General features: G+C 41.5%; 1 protein-coding gene across 4 annotated transcripts in view; it reads right to left on the bottom strand.

Annotated features, from left to right (window-relative positions):
* dnajc14 (DnaJ (Hsp40) homolog, subfamily C, member 14) overlaps positions 1-19872 on the bottom strand; it is a 248787-nt gene that overhangs the window by 10075 nt on the left and 218840 nt on the right. For 3 of the 4 annotated variants that reach the window (XM_048618996.1, XM_048618994.1, XM_048618995.1), the window contains exons 3-8: positions 19224-19323; positions 16791-18660; positions 10802-10908; positions 9321-9440; positions 8268-8428; positions 1412-1514 (exon numbers count right to left, since the gene is read on the bottom strand). In XM_048618996.1, the coding sequence (XP_048474953.1) occupies positions 1412-1514; positions 8268-8428; positions 9321-9440; positions 10802-10908; positions 16791-18611 (2312 nt within the window). In that variant the 5' untranslated portion in view covers positions 18612-18660; positions 19224-19323. The remainder of the gene's footprint in view (positions 1-1411; positions 1515-8267; positions 8429-9320; positions 9441-10801; positions 10909-16790; positions 18661-19223; positions 19324-19872) is intronic. The other variant, XM_048618997.1, reaches the window with a different exon arrangement.

Here is a 19872-nt window from a genome sequence, read left to right on the forward strand (position 1 = left end):
AGGTTTACTAGATCGATATCTGGATAAGCAGGTTGGCTTATGAGGGGAGACTGGACTTATTTTCATTGAGGTTTAGAAGAGGAGGGTGACTTCATTGAATTACACAGTTTCTTGAACGGTCTGACAACATGGATGTAGAAATGATATTTCCTCTTGTGGCTGAGGCCAGAACTAGGGGGACACTCCTTCAAAATTATAGATCACCCTTTTTGGACCGAGAAGTGGAAAAATTATTTCTCTCAGGGGTGTGCAACTTTTGAACATACTGCTGAATAAGATGGGGCCATCGCATATTTTTAAGGTGGAGGTAGATAGATTTTAATGCAATGGCACCAAAGGTTTTTGGGAGGAGATGGGAATGTAGAATTGGAAATACAACAGAGAAGCCTTGATCTTATTGAATAGCGGAGTATGCTCAAGAGCCAAATGGCCTACTTCTGCTACAAATTCTTATATTCTTACGTTTCAGTTTTACTAATCTCAGTTTCTTTGTTTTCAGAATTTAAAACAAAATTCAAATTCCCACACTGTTAAGATGGGATTTGAACTCAATTACTAGTTCAATAACTCAGACCACTACACCACTGAAGTTCCATATGTGCCCTGTAACCACTACCTTTCACCCAGCAAAAATGATTCCAGAGATGAGGGGCTTCAGCTATGATGATGGAAAAGAGAAGCTGGGGCTTAGAGAAAGTAAGTTAAGGGCAGATTTAATACAGGTATTCAAAATCATTAGAGGTCAGTGCACAGCAGATAAAGGAGAAACTTTCTATTGTTGGAAGCATCAAGAACTGGAACACACCAGTCTAAGGTGATTGACAAAAGAACCAAAGGCAAACAAGGAAAAGTGTTTTTACAGTGAGTGCTTTCGATCTGGGATTCACTGCCTGAGTGTGGTGGATGCAAATTTAATTATGGTTATCAAAATGGAAGTAGATAATTGTGAAAAGAAAAAAAAAGCAAAATTACAGGGAAAATGCATGGGAAGTGGCACTATGTGAATTGTTCCTGCAGAGAGCTAGCAAACACAACAGGCCATATGGACTCCTTTTGCCCCATAACTATTCTACAATTCTTATTTTATAATAACCTCAACACAGCACTGATAGCAAACTGTAAAGCTAGCCTTGTAAAGTCATCAAAAATCTGCACAAGACTGTGACTGTTCAGCTATGTTTTAATGTACTCACCTCCGTTTAATTATTACAATTGAGACACTGACATGCCTGCTAAAAAAGGTACCAAGGTAATTATTTTGTCTAGACACTCCCACCTCCTGTGCATAGATTGCCTGTGAACCTGTGCTTTGATTACTGCACTATGAAATTCACATTATAGTGCCAGAGACATTACAGGTAGGACAAAAACAACTGGAAGATTAATAACGAAAATCCCTACATTTACTTACCTATGTCGACCACTGTTTCCAGAAGTTCGTGTAGCAAAGGATATATGGTAAGGAACATTATGTATATCAGGAGATATTCCAACCCTCTGACACCCAGCCCACTCTGAAGAGAGAAGGGAAAAGCAAAACAAAGAGAGAGTTACTTAACTTCTATATGAATTGTTAATCTCTCATAATTCTTCTTCGAACACACCAGAGACATGTCTGGGGAATCTCTCTCAGGCTAGAATATACAATGCAAACAAACCCAGATGCTTTCTATGTTTGCTCTGGGGTCCTATTTATACTGCTCAGTCAGGAGTGAGGATTCTACATGACCCCACTCCCTATTTTTTAATCAATTGACTCCCAACAATCCACTGTAAAGGGCATGAGTGAATTTCAAAACGGAGATTGATTTTGGAGGAGGGTATTAACAGCCATGCAGCTGAACAGGTAATTGGAGTTGAGGTACAGTTCTGCCATGATCAAATTGAAAAATAGAACATATCTGAGGGGCTGAATGGCCGTCTCCTATTCCTCTATAACAGCCTCAAGTTAAATGAATGCTCTTCTTCTGTCCCTCCCTCCATATAGAAAAATACCAAGTTACCATTTTACATGAAATAACTCTGAACCAACCAAGAAATCAACACATGCCAAACACAGGCCTCATCTTTATATAACCTCCCAATTCTCTCAAAAACCAAAAAGGTAATTTCAAAGGCTTTTCTTCCTTAAGATTTGAAAGTTATACCTGACTTCCCACTTATTTTTCTTTCAGGATTATATTTATTGCTGTTGGCAGGCTTTTAAAGTACTTCAGGATTATTTTGACATTTTCAGGAATAAGATTTTATTTGGATATTCCAGAATGACATTCCAGGGAGGATGTAGAAGAATGCCATAGGTCAGTAATGGCTTACAAGGGATAACAACTTTGAAGAAAATGTTTACACTAGTTAAATATTGGTCCACTTGAAATGAATCTGAATCAAGAGGTACAGTAAGCACATGGAAATTAAATGCAGTTGCATTGTTAAAGATTCATTCAGAGGGTGTGGGCTTAACTGGCTAGGCCAGCATTCATTGCCCATCCCTAATTACCCAGAGGGCAGTTAAGAGTCAACCTAATTGCTGTGGTGAGAGTCACATGTAGGCCAGACCAGGTAAGGATGGCAGTTTCCTTCCTGAAAGAACATTAGTGAACTAGATGGGTTCTCCCAGACAATCAACAATGGTTTCATGGTAGCTACTAGATTCTAAAATTCCAGATGATGTTTTTCTTTTATACTGAATTCAAATTCCACCATCTGCCATGGCAGGATTTGAACCTGGGTCCCCAGGTTAATAGTCTAATGTAATACCACCGGGTGATCGCCTCCACTGTTGAATGATGAGACAAGCTGATGAATTCAAAATGGTAAGAACAGTAATAAACAGTTGCTATAGAGTACATTTAATTCCATTTACATTCCTGTTAATTTAGTAGAGAGCGAGTGTTTATTCTGTTTAGTCCGAGACCAGCAACTTCACTATCTCAGTATCTCACTCTCTCATTTCTGCAGGTTTTAGCATTTTGTTGCTACTAAAACGCAAGAAAAATTGAAATTTATTTTCTCCATTTACCTCCCAGCAATCAAGTTAAACAACAGATTTTCATGTTGCATTAAGCGTTTTAGTTCACAGAAACAGGATGCTTGACCCAACTGATTTACATTGGTGTTTATGCTTTGTAAGTGGTGCTCCAGGTCAGGTTACAAATCCTTGCCTTCTGAACATAACACCATTCTGCTGGAGCTACCACTACTGGAAACTTCATAGAGCAAATTATCTCCAAACTTACTTTTCTAAGATCATTCATGGGATGTGAGTGCTACTGGTTGGGCCATCATTTATTGCCCATCCCTAGTTGCCCTCGAGAAGTTAGTGAGTGGTGAGCTGCCTTCTTGAACTGCTGCAGTCCACGTGCTCTAGGTAGACCCACAATGCTGTTAGGGAAGGAATTCCAAGATTTAACCCAGCGACACTGAATGAACGATGATATATTTCCAAGTCAGGATGGTGCGTGGTTTGGAGAAGTACTTGCAGGTTAGTGGTGCTCCTATGCATGTGCTGCCTGTCTAGATAGTAGTGGACATGTGTTTGGAAGGTGCTGACTGAGAAGGACTGGTGAATTTCTGCAAAGCACCTTGTAAGTGGTACACTCTGGTATTACTGAGCATCAGTGCTACAGGGAGTGAATGCTTGTGGACTTTTTAAAATTCATTTGTGGGAGGTGGGCATCATTGGTTGGCCAGCATTTATCATCCATCCCTAGTTGCCCTTGAGAAGGTGGTGTTGGGCTGCCTTCTTGAATCATTGCAGTCCACCTGCTGTGGGTTGAGCCACAATGCCATTAGAGAATGAATTCGACAATTTTGACCCAGTGACAGTGCAGGAACAGCAATACATTTCCAAGTCAGGATGGTGAGTGGCTTGGAGGGGAACTTCAATGTCATGGTGTTCCCATGTATCTGCTGCCCTTGTCCTTCTAGATGGAAGTGGTTGAAGGTTTGGAAGGTGCTGGCTGAGAATCTTTGGTGAATTTCTGCAGTGCATCTTGTAGATAGTACACATTGCTGCTACCGAGTGTCGGTGGTGGAGGGAGTGGATGCTTGTGGATGTGGTGCCAATCCAGCGGGCTGCTTTGTCCTGGATGGTGTCAAGCTTCTTGAGTGTTGTTGGAGCTGGACTCATGCGGACAAGTGGGGAGTATTCCATCACACTCCTGACTTGTGCCTTGTAGATGATAGATAGGCTTTGGGAAGTCAGAAGCTGAGTTACTCGCTGCAGTATTCATAACCTCAGACCTGCTCTTGTAGCCAATGCGGTGAGTCCAGTTGAGTTTCTGGTCAATGATAACTCAGAATGTTGATAGTGGGGGATTCAGTGATGATAATACCACTGAATGTCAAGGGGTGGTGGTTAGATAGTCTCTTATTGGTGATGGTCATTTTCAGGCATTTATGTGGCACAAATGTTACTTGCTACTTGTCAGCCCAAGCCTGGATATTGCCCAGACTTTGTTGCATTGGCACACAGACTGCCTCAGTATCTGAGTGGCAGTGAATGGTGCTGAATGGTGCGCAATCATCAGCAAACATCCCCACTTCTAACCTAATAATGGACGGAAGGTCATTGACGAAGCAGGTGTAGATGGTTCGGCCTAGGACATTACCCTGAGGAACTCTTGCAGAGATGTCCTGGAGCTGAGATGATTGACCTCCAACAACCACGACCTATCTTCCTATGTACCAGGTATGACTCCAACCACTGGAGAGTTTGCCCCCTGATTCCAGTTTTGCTAGGGCTCCTTGATGCCAAGGGCTGTCACTCTCACCTAACCTCTGGAATTCAACTCTTTTGTCCATGTTTGAACCAAGGCTGTAATGAGATCAGGAGTTGAGTGGCCCTGGCGGAACCCAAACTGGGTGTCACTGAGCAGGTTATTGCTGAGACAGGTGCTGCTTGATAGCACTGTTGATGACACCTTCCATCACTTTGATGATCGAGAGTGGGCTGATGGGGCAGTAATTGGCCAGATTGGATCTTCCTGCTTTTTACGTACAGGACATACCTTGGGCAATTTTCCACATTGTCAGGTAGATGTTAGTGTTGTAACTGTACTGGAAGAGCTTGGCTAGAGGAGTGGCAAGTTCTGGAGCAGAAGCCTTCAATACTACTGCCAGATGTTGTCGGGGCCTGTAGCCTTTGTAGTATCCAGTGTCTCCAACCATTTCTTGATATCATGTGGGGTGTATCGAGTTGGCTGAAGACTGGTATCTGTAATGCTGGGGACCACTAGAGGCCGAGATGGTTCATCCACATGGCATTTTTGGCTGAAGATTGCTGCAAGAACTTCAGCCTTATCGCTTGCACCAATATCCCATGCTCTTCCAATATTAAGGATGGGGATATTTGTGGAGCTTCTTCCACCAGGGAGTTGTTTAATTGTCCACCACCATTCATGACTGGAGCTTAGACCTGATCCGATGGTTGTGGGATCGTTTAGCTCTGTCTATCATTTGCTGCTTATGCTGTTTGGCGTGCAAGTAGTCCTATTTGGTGGCTTCACCAGGTTGACACCTCATCTTCAGGTATGCCTGGTGCTGCTCCTGGCATGCCCTCCTGCACTCTCCATTGAACCAGGGTTAATCCCCTGGCTTGATGGTAATGAGTAGGAGATATGCCAGGCCATGAGGTTACAGATTGCGCTGGAGTACAATTCTGCTGCTGATGGCCCACAATGCCTCATGGATGCCCGGTCTTGAGTTGCTCTGTCCCATCCAGCATAGTGATAGTGCCACACAACACGATGGAGGTTATTCTCAATGTGAAGGCAGGACTTTGTCTCTACAAGGACTGTGCCGTGGTCAGTCTTCATGGACAGATGCATCTGCAGCTGTCAGACTGGTAAGGATGAGGTCAAGCGTGTTTTTCCCTCTAATTACTTCCCCGACTACCTGCCATAGACCCAGTCGAGCAGCTATTTCTTTTAGGACCCAACCAGCTTGATCAGCAGTACTGTTGCTGAGTCACTCTTGGTGGTGGATACTGAAATCCCCCACCCAGAGTACATTTTGTGACCTTGCCATCCTCAATGCTTCCTTCAAGTTTTGTTCAACATGGAGGAGTACTGATTCATCAGCTGAGGGAGGACAGTACATGGTAATCAGCAGGTTTCCTTGCCCATGTTTAACTTGAAGCAATGAGGTGTCATGAGGTCCAGAGTCAATGTTGAGGGCAACTCCCTCCCACTGTGCCACCACCTCTGCTGGGTCTGTCCTGCTGGTGAAACAGGACGTGTCCAGGGATGGTGATGGCACTGTCTAGGTCACTGTAAGGTATGATTCTGTGAGTATGACTACGTTAGACTGTTGCTTGACTGGTCTGTGAGATAGCTCTCCCAATTTTGGCACTAGCCCCCAGATGTTAGGATGGAGGACTTTGTGGGGTCGACAGGGCTGCTTCTGCGTATCTTTTCCAGTGCCTAGGTTGATGCCGACGATCAGTCTGGTTTCATTTCTTTGAGACTTTGTAGCAATTGGTACAACTGAATGTCTTGCTGGGCTATTTTAAAGAGCAGTTGAGAGTCAACCACATTGCTGTGGGCCTGGAGTCACATGTAGGCCAGACCAGATGAGGATGGCAGATTTCCTTCCCTAAAAGGACATCAGTGAACCAGATGAGTTTTTCCAACAATCAACAATGAACAATGATTTCATGGTCTTCAGCAGTGGTGCCAATCAAGTGGGCTGCTTGGACCTGGTTGATGTCAAGCTTCGAGTGTTGTTGGAGCTGCACTCATCCAGACAAGTGGGGAGTATTCCATCACACTCCTGACTTGTGTCATGTAGATAGTGGACTGGCTTTGGGGAGTCAGAGGTGAGTTACTCGCTGCGTGATTCCTAGCTTCTGAATTACTCTTGTAGTCACTGTACCTGTATGGCTAAGCCAGCCTAGTTTCTGAAAAATGGTAACCCCCAGGATGTTGATAATAGGGGATTCAGTGATGGTAATGCCATTGAATTTCAAGGGGTAATGGTTGTATTCTCTCTTCTTGGCACTTGCATGGCACAAATGTCCTTGCTGCTTGGCAGCCCAAACCTGAATGTTACCCAGGTGTTGTAGCGTTTGAAGATGTAGTTTTAGTATCTGAGGAATTGTGGATATTGCTGAACACTGCACAGTGAACATCCCCACATCCAATGAAGCAGCTGAAGATGGTTGGGCCTACAACGTTACCCTGAGGAACTCCTGCAGAGAGGAGTGATCTCCAGCAACCACAGTTATCCTTCTTTGTACCAGGCACGTTTTTAACTAGCAGTGCTTTCACCCCGATTGCCATTGAGTCCATTTTTCCTAGCGTTCCTTAATGTCACACTAGATTAAAATGTAGCCCTGATGTCAAGGACCGTCTCTCTCACCTTACCTCTGGAATTTAGCTCTTTTGTTTGAACCAAGGTTGTGATGAGGTTAGAAGCTGAGTGGCTGTGGCGGAACCCACAGTGAATACCAGTAAGTTATTTGTTATTTCTCTTGATAGCATTGTTGATAACATCTTCCAACTCCTGACTGATAATTAAAAATGTACAGATAGGGCAGTAAATGGCTGAGTTGGATTTGCTGTGCTTTGTGTATACAGAACATTCCTGGTCAATTTGCAACATCGTTACGTAGATTCCAGTATTGTAACTGTACTTGAACACCTTGGCTAAGGGTGCAGCAAAGTCTGGTACATGATTTTAGCACTCTTGCCTGAACATTGTCCAGGGCCATGGCCTTTGCAGTATCCAGTGTCTCCAGCTGTTTCTTGACATCACGTGGAGTGAACCAAATTAGTTGAAGACTGGAATCGGTGATGCTGGGGACCTCAAAAGGAGGCAGAGATGGATCATCCACTCAGATGGCCGAAGGTTGTTGCAAATGCTTTAGTCTTCTCTTTTACACTGATGTGCTGGACTCCTTTTATTGAAGGTGTGAATGTTTGTGGAGGTTTGTCCTCCAGTGAGTTGTTTAATTGTCCACCACCATTCACGACTGGATGTCGTAGAACTGTACAGCTTATATCCGATCCATTGGTTGTGGAATTGCTTAGCTCTTTCATTTGCTGCTTATGCTGTTTGGCATGTGAGTACTCTTGTTTTGTAGCTTCATCATTGGCATCTCATTTTTAGGTATGCCTGGAGCTGGTCCTGGCATGCCTTCCTGCACTCTTCATTGAACTTCATATTTTATGCACAAGTCTCACTATAATCTTTGAGTTTGTGTTCTTTTTTTAAAATTTGATAGGTTGAAGGTATATGATGGTATAACCAGTTTCCAGTCTTCTTACCTGTGATGTCATAGACTTTGCCACTCATCATGGCAAAGTAAGTGATTTTTAATCCCAACATGCTTGACTCTGCCCAGAAGTCCCCATCCTCCACAGAGTGCCTTGTGTTACACTCTGCACAGTATCGAGCTGCCTGTGGGTCACGATCCATCTCAAATCTCCTGCAAAGGAAACTGCAATTTTATTTTCATCATAGGTAAATGAGGAATTGTACTTAAGAGTGACTCAAAGCCATATTACACAATCTATCCTAGAGCATTTTTAAAAAAATACACCTGGCTCTCTTGTGGCATTCACACTTCAAGGGACGTATAGGCTGCAAAGGAGAAAGTAAACAAGGTGTGCATAAAGTTTGGGAGTGAAACAGGTCAGGGGCTTTTGAGGTCAGAAACCAACTAGAAACCAACCAGCAAATGACATCTAGGGAAGATGGATCAATTTTTTTTTAAACAAGGAAGAATTTGTTAATTTGAGTGTGTACTTAATAGTGATGAATTGTAGGTGTTCAAATAATGTTATAATCTACATGTTTTAGTTTCATCACTCGCAGGATAAAAGGGAATGTTCATTATCTCACAAAATTCTCTTCTTTGGTACAATCTGATTAGTACGGCAACACAGACATTGAGCAGAAATACCATTAATGTTGAGTACATAAGCAGTTGAGCAACCGCTAAATCAAACAAAACTATGAAAATAATGACAGAAAAATGGCAAGCGCTGACCCAGCCAAAGACACACAATGCAATTAGTCATAAAGTTCCTAAAGTTGAAAATAAAAATCAGGCAGGACTGCCACATTTGACTGCTGCTGCTGGAGACAAATGTTGGCCTTAGCATTAATCCCATTATGGCTGAATAGACAAATATTCATTACCTAGGCTTAAGTGATGAACAGTCAATTAAAGGAGACACCAAAGGGCATTTGGGATTTTCAGAATCTTACTCCAAACAGAACATGCACCTTGAGGAAAGGAAGATGGGAAAACTGGAGATGGAAGACTGACAAATCACCCAGCTTTACATTTATTTAACAGATAAGAGAGCACAAACTTGTGTTTTCCTTCACATTTACTGCACATCATAGTGTTCATGGCTTCCTTTAGGTCATCCTGGAGTTTGGTGAGAAACTCATTCATGGACCGATGTAACTCACTCTCTGCAGCCCGTTTGCTGAAAACAACAAACACAAAAATATCCAGTTATATCTGGAAATAAACCAAGAGCGGAAAGTAGTCAAAAAGTAAACTTGGATTCCACAATTCCACAGAATATAAACAAAGACTCAGTACAAACCTCTCTTTACAATAAGCTTTTAATATCCACGCCTGGGGAAAGACAGCTCCAATAAACTGAAAAGGTACACAAGAAAGTTGCATTTACACAGCACCTCATCACATCTGCAGGATGGGCCAAAGTGCTTTACAACCTACAAATGACTTTTTCTTGAAGTGCAGTCAGTCACTGTTAAAAAAGCAAATGCAGCAGCAAATTTGCGCGCAGCAAGATCCAAACAGCAAATGAATGAACTACTAGATAATCTGGTTTTAATCAGGTTGGTTGAGGGATCAATGCTGGCCAGGACAGGGGAAGGTCCCTCTGCTCTTCTTCAAATTATGCCATGGTATCTGAACAGGAAAACGCTGCTTCAGTTTGGAGACCAAGAGAATAAAGGGACCAATCACCCCAGGTTGCTCTTGCACAGCACAAATAGCAGAAAGTGATAGCAGGTATGGCACCTCAAGCATTCTCCTTTTGCATAGCTTTACATGGAAAATTAAAATTACTTCAGTCACATCCTTCTTCAATTAGAAACAGTGAAGTCAATTAGATGCATGTAAAACAGAAAGATGTTACAAAAACAAATCTTAAAAGTATATAAAAGTAACGAAACATAAAAAAGTAATAAAAAGTAGGGCTAGCTACAGCTAATTAAGTATATAGTTGAGCAGCCAAATAATATTTGTTGACACACATTCTAATGGATTTTCATGCTGAACATTAGGAGTGCTGGCAGTGCAGAGAAACATTTACATCCAGTTTCAACATCGAGTACTTCCAAATCTCCATGTAACACTGCTGCAGGAGACTGACAAGTTACTATGATATGGAGTTTACAGTTTTGTGCCGTAGTAATAGGAAATTAGTCAAATTTATCCAGGCTCAGTTAATTTGGGACTTATGTATTCAACAGTGAGGAGACTAATTCCATTGGTCTGAGCTGTGTTTAAACCTAGTCTTGTGATAAAATGGTGATACCTTGAATGAATAGAATCTATAGGGACATTTAGAGGTTTTTCTTTTAGAACATTAAACTTGGTAACATGTTCAAACAGATTTTCGCTCCCTAAATTAATCAATGTGGTAAATTTTGAAATAAAAACATTTTTTAAAAATCAGATGAGTAAAGCAAAAATGTTGAAGTATTCATATCACAAGCAGGAATAGAAGGTAAATTAACATTAAGACTCTGATCCTAAAAGAATCACAGGCCACATGGATATGTCCAGAATGCAGCGCTGAATTTTGCTTACATTTCATATTCCTTCCTTCTCTCAGGATTGCTCACAATATCCCACGCCGCTCGCACCACTTTAAAGGCTTCTTCTGATTGTGGGTGTTGGTTTTTGTCAGGATGAACCTGCAATCACAATGGGGGCTGTTAAAGAGAACAGTTTCTCAATCTAATGCACCTTGTTCAGCTACATCCAGTACTACCTCACATAAATCCAGAACTGCTAGTCTTCACTTTAAAAAAAATTCAACCAAGGCTTATCCTACAAATCTTGGGTGGAAATGAACTACTAAAATCAAAGTTCTGGTGACTTATTGCATAGGAGTATAAACAGATGAGGAAGCTCCCAGCTTTCCTCATCAGTCTGTGTTATTACTTCATTTGTAGCCAGTGAGGTGCTATAACTCATTTCAGTGCCCTGTCCCTTTGAGGTGCACTGCGCAAGGAAAGAAAGGAAGAAGAAACAAAAATACATCAGCTGGGGTTCATTGTATTGATTACTATTTAGTCTGACTAGAGAATTGCAGAATATCGGATAAGGACAGTTTTGGTTCAGCTGATGCCCTCTACAGTTGAGCAAGCTGCTGGTACAATCTAGGGTCAGAAATGAACACTAACACTCAAGAAAATTCACCAGTTATGGAAATTATTTCACAGCAAAACAATGATCTAATTATTTATTTGAAATTATTTGAAATAATGAGACTCACCAAAATACTGTTATAGGTTATCAAACCGACCAATCTACAGCAAAGCATTACATTACACATACAAAAATACTGCCAATGCAAAGAAAAGGCCCTAGCACATGGTTCTTAATTTGTGGAAATAAAGAGGGACCCAACAATGGTGAAGAGTCCACTCATGCAGAGTTGCACAAACACACTGCAGAAATCAGCACATCTTCACGTATGCATAGCTTTTCAAATTGTATATTTGATATTTCCTTGTGTAAATTTGAAAGCTGTGATTAATACTGCTTACCTATTGGATTAAAGTTGCCTAGCAGTATACCTCAAATGCACATTTTTTTCATGTGTCTGTGTCTACATGCAATGCTTCTTGTAAGTTACATGGACTTTGACAAACAGCAATCCAGAAATTAAAGTGCAAGATGCTCATAAGTTGCCCTAATGAAGATGGCGTCACCCAACAAAAAAAAACATATTTTAAAACAAACAGAAAATGCACAACAGAAAATAAATTGGAGCAGCATTTTTCTAACTGTACAGCTTTATTAAGCATTGCTGACAATCCTCTATAGGTAACAAAAAGCTCTAATATTGTTTCCCAGGAACAAGTTTACTCTGTAGAAGCAGCATTTTGTTTAATTGGTGTTAATATCTCTACATTTTCAGGCAGAATTGTGTGTTTGAAAGATGTAAAAGGCTATTCTTTGTAGCTCCCCCTTTCCCATTTAAACTTTATGAAGCCCTTTCCCATTTAAACTTTATGAAGTAAATGTTATTTGTGATTGGAGGGGAGGTGCAATGCATGAGGTTGGGTAGAAAAAGCATGGATGGATCCAGGTTGTAGGCTCAAGCCCAGTTCCAAAACTTGGAAAACACAGCATAGGCCGATACATTTAACAATGCAGTACACCCTCAGAACTGCACTGGATGTGCCATCTGTTGATTGCGATACTAAACTGAGGCCCCAACTACATTCTCAGGTGAATGTAAAAGATCTTATAACACTAATAGAAGAACAAGGAGGTCCCTGGTGCTCTGCCGTAAATTTATCCCTCAATCAACTTCCCAGAAAAGACTATTTTACTGTTGTTTGGGGAATTTTGCTGTGCATTTCACCATGTTACAATAGTAGTTACAGATTAAATATATTTAATGGAGGGTGAAATACCCTGGGTTTGAGGCAGTGAAAGGCACTGCAAAATTCAAATTCTTGCTTACCTCTTCTCATATTAAAATTATATCTCTCCTATGCTCTTTCTCAACAAACCTGACCTTATGTGATCAGAGTATTTGGTGTCTCAGTGGTATCCTCCTGCCACAGTTAGAGAAGTTACTATTTCCAGCGAGATATTTATGATGTTGAATTTTAAAGTTTTTAACATAACTTTCTAACTAACGAGAAAAAAATCTGTATATTTCAAAACTTAATGTTTATATAAACTGCATCTAACATTCCAAATTTGAAAATTGGAAACTGAAATGAATTAACCCTCACTAGGGCTACGAGTCATGGATTCTGCTAGATATTAAGTATGGAAACAGATTCAGCAAATGTTCAGTAACAGTATGAGCAAATTGAGACAGGGATTGTAGCAACATTCATTTACATCTGAATATGAATATGCTCTATATATGAACAGACAGAATGTGAAGGGTTTGTGGTTAAGACTGGTTTAAGATGACTTAGGTAGTAGTTTGTGAAATAGGACCTGCTTATTTTCAGGGCAACAACGGCAGCTTCCTAAAGATCAGGAACAGTCCAAATGAATACAACACTCTACCACACCCATACTATGTGTAATGAAAAGAACAGGATTATAATTAGCCACATAATACATTCCACACTTCCCGAAATCAACTGCAAACCTCTCTCTCCAATAACAAACGCATTCCTGTTATAAATCAATTTTATAAAAGCTATTTGCCACTAAGTTTGTGCCATGCACAGTACCTCAACTGGCCAACCATACGCCCTTCCCCACGGCTCTAATCTCTGACTAGAATTGAAGATGAAACTAATCACCATGAATAATAGCATTGAAAGGAGAGAGAGAGAAAGGAAATAAAACACTCAACTCTGCTCAGGTCAAACTTGTAACCAGAGTTAGATTAGGAGTTCCTGTTAAATCAGCTACACCAAGAATTGTAAAACAAATTCGGAAAAGAAAGCTGGCTGTCAGCACTGAGGAGAGGCAGTGCATTTGCCATGCATTTCAAATCTTGACCAGGATGCTGCAGGGTAGTCAAAACCTTTGGACTGGAGGCAACAATCTCACTGTTACCATTAGGTGACCTGCTCTGAACCAAACAGACTGCAACTTTCTGAATGTTGCATATGGTTTAAACTTTGTAGAATTTTCCTTTTGAGAATTCACAATCTTTATCTTTCAAATTTTGGTACCAGTTCAGCAAGTATGAGTTTTATGAAGTCCCAATAACTCTAAAGCAGAACGCTGATCAGAAGATTGACTTTTTTTTTTAAAAACGAAGAAATGTCTTCTGTTACAGCTAGATAACTAACCACAGAACAACGATATAAAATTAACCACAATTACAGGAGAAGCAAACATATGTGATCAAAACTCAAGTAGAATAGGTCAGAAAATGAAGGAAGACAAGACATCTTGTTTTGTATTTAAATAATAAATGACTGCTGTTTCAGCTGAAACAGCATCAGAATTTGCTGGGAAAATAACACCCAGTTTAATGCACTTTGCCGTTATTAGCGCCAAATTAGATTGACTTGCGAACTGCCACAGCTGCCAGACAATTTGCGCTGCTTCATTGTTAGCCTTGCAAGACAGCGTGCTGTCAAACTCACTTTGGAGTTTCAAGAATTGCTGCATTTGCGCTTTAGTGAATTGAACAGCCGCAGAAAGTAAGGGTTGATATTTAACAATTGAAGGATCCTATACATAGTCTTCTAATATTACTCAACTTCCTATCTCAGAAAAGCAGCAACATAAAAAGTGTAGATTCTCATTCCTGCAGCTAGTAAACCATTTGGAAATTTTCAAAAGCACTTTACTCACTTTCCCTCTTTCTTAATTCGATCTTTCTTTCTGTCTCTCTTGCTTTCAAATTATATTTGACACTAAATTCACCTCATGTCCATCTCATTCATCCCTTGCATCATTCGCAAAATAGTTACGATAATGAACTTGGTGGACTCACTGTTCAGAGGTCCCCGATGTCCCTTATAGATCATAGAATCCCTACAGTGTGGAAACAGGCCCTTCAGCCCAACAAGTCCACACCAACCCTCACACATCCCACCCAGACCCAACTCCCCATAACCCACCTAATCTACACATCGCTGAACACGATGGACAATTTAGCGTGGCCAATCCACCTAACCTGCACATCTTTGGACTGTTGGAGGAAATCCATGCAGACACGGGGAGAATGTGCAAACTCCACACAGTTGCCCAAGGGTGGCAGTGCTAACCACTGAGCCACCGTGCCGCCTAGCTCACATTTCCAGCGCAAAAAAATGAGAAGGGTGAGGGGGAAAAGAAACCTAAAATTGGGCATGTCAGATGATGCTCTGCTCCAGAAAGGTCCAAGTAACTATGTTGCAATTCAGTGCCCAATGTATCATGCAAAGTTATTAAACGTGAGCAGATTAATTTTGTCTATTCAACCCATTTTGTTCAGTACAAAACAAAATGTCTATTCAGCTGTCAGCCATGGTTCAGTTAGTAGAGCTATCATCTCTGAGTTAGAAGGTTGTAGGTTCAAGCTCCACTGGAGACTGGAGCACAATATCCATGCTGACATTCCAGTGGGGTAGTGACAGAGTGTGGCACTGACAGAGGTGCTGTCTTTTGGATGAGACATTTAACAGAGGTGCTGTCTACCATCTCAGATGGACAGAAAAGATTCCTCAGCCACTATTTTGCAGAGGAGCTACCTCTGTGTCCTGCAGCATATTGACTATCATGAAAAAAGATGAGCTGGTCATTATCACATTATAGTTCGCGGGAGCTTGCTATGCACGAATTGGCTGCTGCATTTCCTACAAGTGACTACACTTCAAAAGTACTTTGTTGGTCGTAAAGCGTTTTGGATGCCCCAAAGTTGTGAAAGGCGCTACAGAAATGTAATTCACTTTTTTCTATACTTACAGCATGTTCGTCTAAATTGTTTGATTTCACATTTACTCCACTACAATGCCAGAGGAAGTGGCTGCCGGTTGTAAATTTTGTTTTAGAGGAAATGTCTGATCACTGCCAATTACATTCTACATTGTCTTCCAGACCTCAGTCACTGGCATGGAAATTCAGCCACTGGTGTTCAGAGTAAAGTCACGAGCACCACTTCTTTCTTGCTTGGTGATGGAACAAAGACCGAGAACTCAATGTGACACAGGAAAAACAAATCCAACACTGGTGATACACTACTGTGAGGGCAGAGTGCAACAGCAAACATCCTAATTTAGTGCCCATTTTGCTGAATGCCTTGGGTGAATTTACTGTGCTAAAGGCACTATATAAATGAATGTTGTTTTTCTTTTAAACAGGGCACCAGCATGCTCATAACCACATATTGAACGAATTGAACAATCTCCCAGATAATGCTGGAACAAATGAAAAATATTACCAGGTAAGCTCATGTAACATTAGGAAATCAAGATTTTGAAATATCAGACCAAAACACCTGGATCAAATGAAATAGATTATCTGACTGAACACAAAAATTATTTTGACCAAGCACTACCCACCTCTTTACAAAATGGTTAAGTAGGTAAATATACAATAAAACCCTGACAATGAACCATACAGACCAGGTTCACTCTGCTCTGTCCTGATTTTGGTTATCACAGCCAATTACTACAAATTAATTTTTAATGGCAGAGGTGAGCAAAGAAAGGAAAAAAAAAAATCTACTGGATTCCAGCTCCTAGTCATTATCCAACTCTTACCTACTGGAAACACAGATGGGTGACCGCTGATGAAATGGTTGACAAGCCCACTGACGTCAGTGCAGCAACTCCTTAGGTGCAGTACCTAAAGGCCACTGACACACAGGAAATGGACATCTAGACATGAGAAGCCTTTGGAATTGGGGAAAATTTTAAATTGCTGAAAATGTTCATATTATTCTCTCAGGTAACAGCATAGTGTTTAAAAAAGGTTAAGCACAGAAATAAGAGTGAAATTGGTACAGGTTATACCCAAGAATTGGAAAATGGAAGCAAATCTCAGACATTCAATATTTAAAACTTTAGTTGTGGTAGTCAAATAGAAATAAGCAAATCAGATTGACTGATGATGAATTTTGTTTTTAACTAAAATGCTTTCACATAGAACTCACCAGTACGGCCAACTGCCGATAAGCCTTTTTTAGCTCGGCATCAGTGGCCATTACCTCCACGCCCAGAACTTTAAAAGGATCCAGATCCTCTTCTGGTATATCGGCCATTGCCAGTAGCCTGTCCACCTCGTGGTCTGGCTGGTATCTATTAGCACTAGGTGACTGGGGGGACGGAGATAGAACTGGAGACTGGCCTGCAGTCCGCCATTTACCAGTTAGCCAGGATCGCATTTTCAATTTTTCCCATAGTCTTTTCAAATAATTCCAAGTCCTAGATTCTGCTATAGATGAGCACGAGCTGTGCAGAAAGCGAACAGCTGGGAAATGGGGAAAGCCTTCTTTGCCCCATATGGGCAACCTCCGAAATATATTGGAAATCCCAGATTTTCCACATTTGTAGCAGAGTCGTAAACATCCTATAAATAACATTAGTACGAGAAAAAGCAGAGCAAGCAGCATTTTTAAAATCTTTATAGTCATCTTCATTGAGGAAAAACAAAACCATTTAAGCTTCTCTGACATTGATTTTGCCTGCTTAAGAAGCCACATACATGAGGTCCTTGCATTGCCCTTTAAGGAAATAAAATCTTCTTTTTGTATCTGGCAACATGAATACACAAGTTTGCCTCCTATCTCCACATATTCTCCACACTTGTGAGTCACAAAAAGAATAACATCCATTAGAATTTTTATATAGGTTACACATTTCCAAAGCAGCTCCTGAGTTTGTTTTTGCACTCCACTCTTTAATTTGTCTCGGTTGTCAGCATGCTGTCGTTTCCTCTCAGCCTTCGTGTGCCTCTGTTTATTAGCAGTTGAAGACTTGCCATTCTTCTTCAAGTGCTCCCTTGCATTGTCCTTATCATAGATGTTTGAAGAGTTATCTTTTGTTGCCGATTTGTTTCTCTGGCGTTTGCTGCTTTTCCTGCTGCTAAACTTCACAGGATAGCTATTATCGTCCACAGTTTTTACTGGGTTTTCATCCATGCCTTCATCTTCGTTGCATTCGTCACATTCATCTATTCCATCTTCTTGAGAAGTATTAGCAGAACGGATACAATCTAAGTTATCGAGGAAAGACAGATTGTCATCTGTCTTGAAAGGGAAGTTGTGGTCTCCGTAGCTGCCTGATTGAAAGCAGCCTTCTAAAAACATGTGAGTGCAGGCAGAAATCTCCCCCTCATGAATGGAGGGCACACACCCATTTTCTCGTGAATCCTTCTCAGATACATTTTCACAATCAGTTACACTATCAGAGAGACAGTATGGCTTCTCACTGCTGGCCAAATCCGTCTTTCTGTTTTGAAGGTTACACCCATCACCTGACATGCCAGAACAATAAAAAGATGGCATCTGCCCTGTAAAATCCAGATGTCCACATGGGAAGCTCAACCCTTCCATATCCACCGTCCTCAACTCTTCATCTGAAAGTTGATCTGAAGATGGTCTTTTATAATCAAAACAGTTTACATCACCAAATGTCCAATCCGTCAAGGTAACTGGCGTACTGATCCCTCTATCAGTATTTCTTAATGTTTGATGACTCGTCCTTTGCCAGGTCATATTACCATGAGCAGTACAGACATGTTCTGAAATATATCGACTTGAGTCAGCACCATCGCACCGGGCACCGTAAGAGTAGTTTGGACAGTCAGTTGTTTTATCATCACAGAGGTGACTGGCACCCGGCTGTTGTATCTGATCAAACTGGGAATGGCTGCAATGGGACAACTGCTGCTCTTCCTTCACATATCCATGGGTTGTGTTTCTTTCTGACCACTGCAGATCCTTGCACCTAGCATGGGGATCTTTCCTCTCCATTGCAGTAGAAACTCAAGTCACTGGCAGTCATGTTTTTTTCCATCTTCACCTAAAATCAATACACAAGACACAAGTGCTATAACTGTGAGAAAAATAAATGTAAACACTTTAAACTTGTAATTAATTACAGTTAAAAAGTAATGTTTTTGTGTGAACGGTCATGAATCAAAACATAGTATGGGACTATTATTTCCAGAACTTTGCACACATTATAAAAAATCACAAATTTGCTTACATCATTTTATTATATGAAGCCCCTTGCTCAGATTTCTGGTCTACAATCAATTCTAAGATCCATACTATTTATTCCCAATGAAAACATAAAGCATGTGAGCAGATGCTTTCTCACCTACCTTGTGAGTCTGCGGCCTCCATTTGTTCAGTGGCAGGAGTCGGGAGAGCGCGCGAGGGGATTGCTGGGAAGGTAAAATCATATATTCTGGCAGTGGCTAAACCCGAAACACTACACGTGTAGTGTCTCCCACCCACCCTCCTCCTCTAACCAAAAAAAAGACTCTGTGTGGAGGGTCAATAAGCACAACGATTTCCTCTTGAGTCGGGAGAGCGCGCGAGGGGATGCTGGAAAGGTAAGCAGCGAGTATAATAACTTACAGTTAGTGCTTCAGGGCCTTCATTTTTTGGCGGCGGCGGAAGAGGAGACTGGGAGTGAGAGCATAAGAGTGGCGTCTCCCACCCTTCCACCTCCTCTAACCTAAGAATAAAAGGGTAAGTAAGTTATTCTCTACTTTTTACAAATCTTTCAGGGAAGTTTAAATTTAGAGGGGATGGCAGTCAGGGCAGTGCAATGTTCCTCCTGCAGGATGTGGGAGGTAAGAGTCAATGGCAGTGACTCTGCTGACTTCACCTGTGGGAAGTGCACCCAGCTCCGGCTCCTCAAAGACCGCGTTAGGGAACTGGAGCTGGATGAACACAGGATCATTCAGGAGGCTGAGGTGGTGATAGAAATGAGCTACAGGGACATAGTTACCCCTAAGAACGAAGGCAGTTGGGTGACAGTAAGAAAAGGGAAGGAAACAGTCAGTTCAGGGATCCCCTGTGGTTGTTCCCTTCAACAATAGGTATACTGTCTTGGATACTGTTGGGGGGACGACCTACCAGGGGTAAGCCACAGGGACCGGGTCTCTGGTACAGGGTCTGGCTCTGTGGCTCAGAAGGGAAGGGGGGAGAATAGGAGAGCAATTGTCGTGGGGGTTTCAATAGTTAGAGACACAGACAGGCAGTTCTGTGAACGCGAACGAGA

This window comes from Rhincodon typus, chromosome 41 (genome assembly GCF_021869965.1).
Source record: "Rhincodon typus isolate 14 chromosome 41, sRhiTyp1.1, whole genome shotgun sequence".
Classification (NCBI taxonomy): Eukaryota; Metazoa; Chordata; class Chondrichthyes; order Orectolobiformes; family Rhincodontidae; genus Rhincodon; species Rhincodon typus.